The 2,115-nt window shown below is 42.0% G+C and overlaps 1 protein-coding gene across 1 annotated transcript in view; it reads right to left on the bottom strand.

Annotated features, from left to right (window-relative positions):
* The window catches only part of LOC107092906, a 70,207-nt gene extending 69,419 nt beyond the window's left edge, over window positions 1–788 (bottom strand). The window contains exons 1-4 of the mRNA XM_015387617.1: window positions 760–788; window positions 634–685; window positions 247–561; window positions 4–148 (exon numbers count right to left, since the gene is read on the bottom strand). Coding sequence (XP_015243103.1) covers window positions 4–148; window positions 247–561; window positions 634–685; window positions 760–786 — 539 coding nt within the window. The 5' untranslated portion in view covers window positions 787–788. The remainder of the gene's footprint in view (window positions 1–3; window positions 149–246; window positions 562–633; window positions 686–759) is intronic.
* Between the last annotated feature and the right edge of the window lie 1,327 nt (window positions 789–2,115).

A 2,115-nucleotide genomic window follows, 5' to 3' on the forward strand; every position in this document is an offset into this window, starting at 1 on the left:
TGCCCAAGTTCAGCTTCCTTTACTATGTTGGCAGTCTCCCCAGACTGAAGGGTAGGTCCTAGAGGCTGTGGAGGAGGGAGAAGGGCACCGACAACCTCAGCATCAGCTGCGGGTTCCTCAAAGGAAGGAGGAGCAACAACCCATTCTGCTAATAAAGGGGATAGAAGTAGGGGTTAAGTTAAGGTTTGTTCATTAATGTTAAAGATTCAGCTATGGCATGTCACTAAACCATTTTAGACCAATTACCTGTGGGGATAGGCTGAGCAGCTTCAGCCTGTTGAGAGGCAGCATAATATCCTGCCAACTGGGAACCATCACTAGAATATGCTGCAGGAATGGCATAGGGCCCATACTGTCCTGCTTGAACAGGAAAAGAACCTGGATATACTCCAGCCATTGGGCTCATGCCAACAAATGGTGCTGGTTGTTGCACTGGGAAAGGGTGACTAGGAACCTTTCCTACAGGAGCACTGAAGGATGCATGAGCAGCATGGAAAGGAGCTGCTACTCCCTGAGAAGCTGCATTGGTGCCACTGCCACCCTGCTGTTGGGATTTTGGAGCTAGACCCAAAGAATCATCTGTCAAATACCTGCCTTAATTTACTGAAAGTAAATTTGGTTTATACACATCACCTTTCACAGGAAGTCCATGAACATCCAGCAGCAGCAAGGCAACAAGGGAAACCTGGAGACAAAAGAAAACTGACATAAGAAAGTGTAAACTCAAAAGAAAAGCAAACACATAAAAAAGTACTTTACCCCCAGGAGGATCTGAAAAGTCATCATACTGAAGACCAGCAGTAACAGCAATGAGAGCATGAGGGTTTATAAATGGAACTGACGACCACTGGTTACCAATCAGAGCTTAACAAGCAAACAGCACACAGCTGTTGATGAGAGATTTCTAGTTAGGGAAGTTGAAATCCATGTCAATTCTTTACACTGTTTGTAGACCTTCATTTATTTATTTTTGAACTTGTCAAAGTATGAACAATTCCAATTAGAGAAGTTGAAAACCAAATGTTTAGTTTTTACACTTTCTTTAGAGGCTTACTGTGTATTGATTAATTTTAAACTTCACAAAATTTATGTGTTTGAAAGTTATCATACTGGATGTCTTTTTTTGTTTTAAAGAAAACCTAAACTAAAATATGTTAGCGTTAGGTTAAATTAAAGGAGAGATTAAAGTTATATTGCTCCTGTCATATAGTCTACTTCTGTTGCTGTTACAGCTTTTTAGCAACCTCTAATTATTTTTCAAAAGGTGGCCCTCAATGTTCAAATCTGTTGAGCAGCTAAAGTCCAGGAAACAACTCATCCAATCAGAAGATGAACTTGTCTGTTTGAGAACTGCCATTTAAAGGCCAGTTAACAAAACTAACAGAAAAAAACAGCATCTCTAGAAGTACGAACCAATGCAAATTGATTGCAAACTGTTAATATCTGCCTCTGTGCCACCCCCCTTTGAGAGGTAGACATTATTTTAAGACATTTAAAGATTTTGGAGCAATTCTAATAGCCAGCTATATTAAAGTGTCTAACCAAATGGTATCTTTCATATTTATGGTATCTTTATTAATGTAGCAACAGCTGATTTCAGGACCCCACCTAGACTCCAGTGGTTGAATGACAACATGCAGCTAAACATGTCACCACTGGTCAGATTAGGGAGGGGACCAGAGAAAATGACGGAATTCAACATTGTTTTGGAAACCGGGTTTCATTACTGCCAGTGTGGTAATGACACCTGGTCGTGAGAGACTAATCGCTCCTCGTAACTCCCTGTACACTACGCGACTCATGCAACCTATCAGGCTGAAAGTCGGCCCGATCAAAAGATTCTCGCACGACTGGAAAATCGCCCCAAAAATAGAGCTTCCAACCACCAGAGTGGGTTTCCAAGTGGGTGCATCAATGAGCAGGAAAAATCGGCTTGAAACATGGAACTATTCGAGGACCACTGTGTGGACACGCCCCTACCCTTGGAGGCTCCAGGCTGTTAAACAAGTGGGCCTACTCTAACTTCTGGATGTTCGATAGCCTGAAGACGGAACTCTAACTTTGACACCCTCACCTCCTAAGCTAAAAAAATACTACACCTACAGTACTACAGGC

The sequence above is a fragment of the Cyprinodon variegatus genome, unplaced genomic scaffold (genome assembly GCF_000732505.1).
Source record: "Cyprinodon variegatus isolate N-32 unplaced genomic scaffold, C_variegatus-1.0 Scaffold18, whole genome shotgun sequence".
Classification (NCBI taxonomy): Eukaryota; Metazoa; Chordata; class Actinopteri; order Cyprinodontiformes; family Cyprinodontidae; genus Cyprinodon; species Cyprinodon variegatus.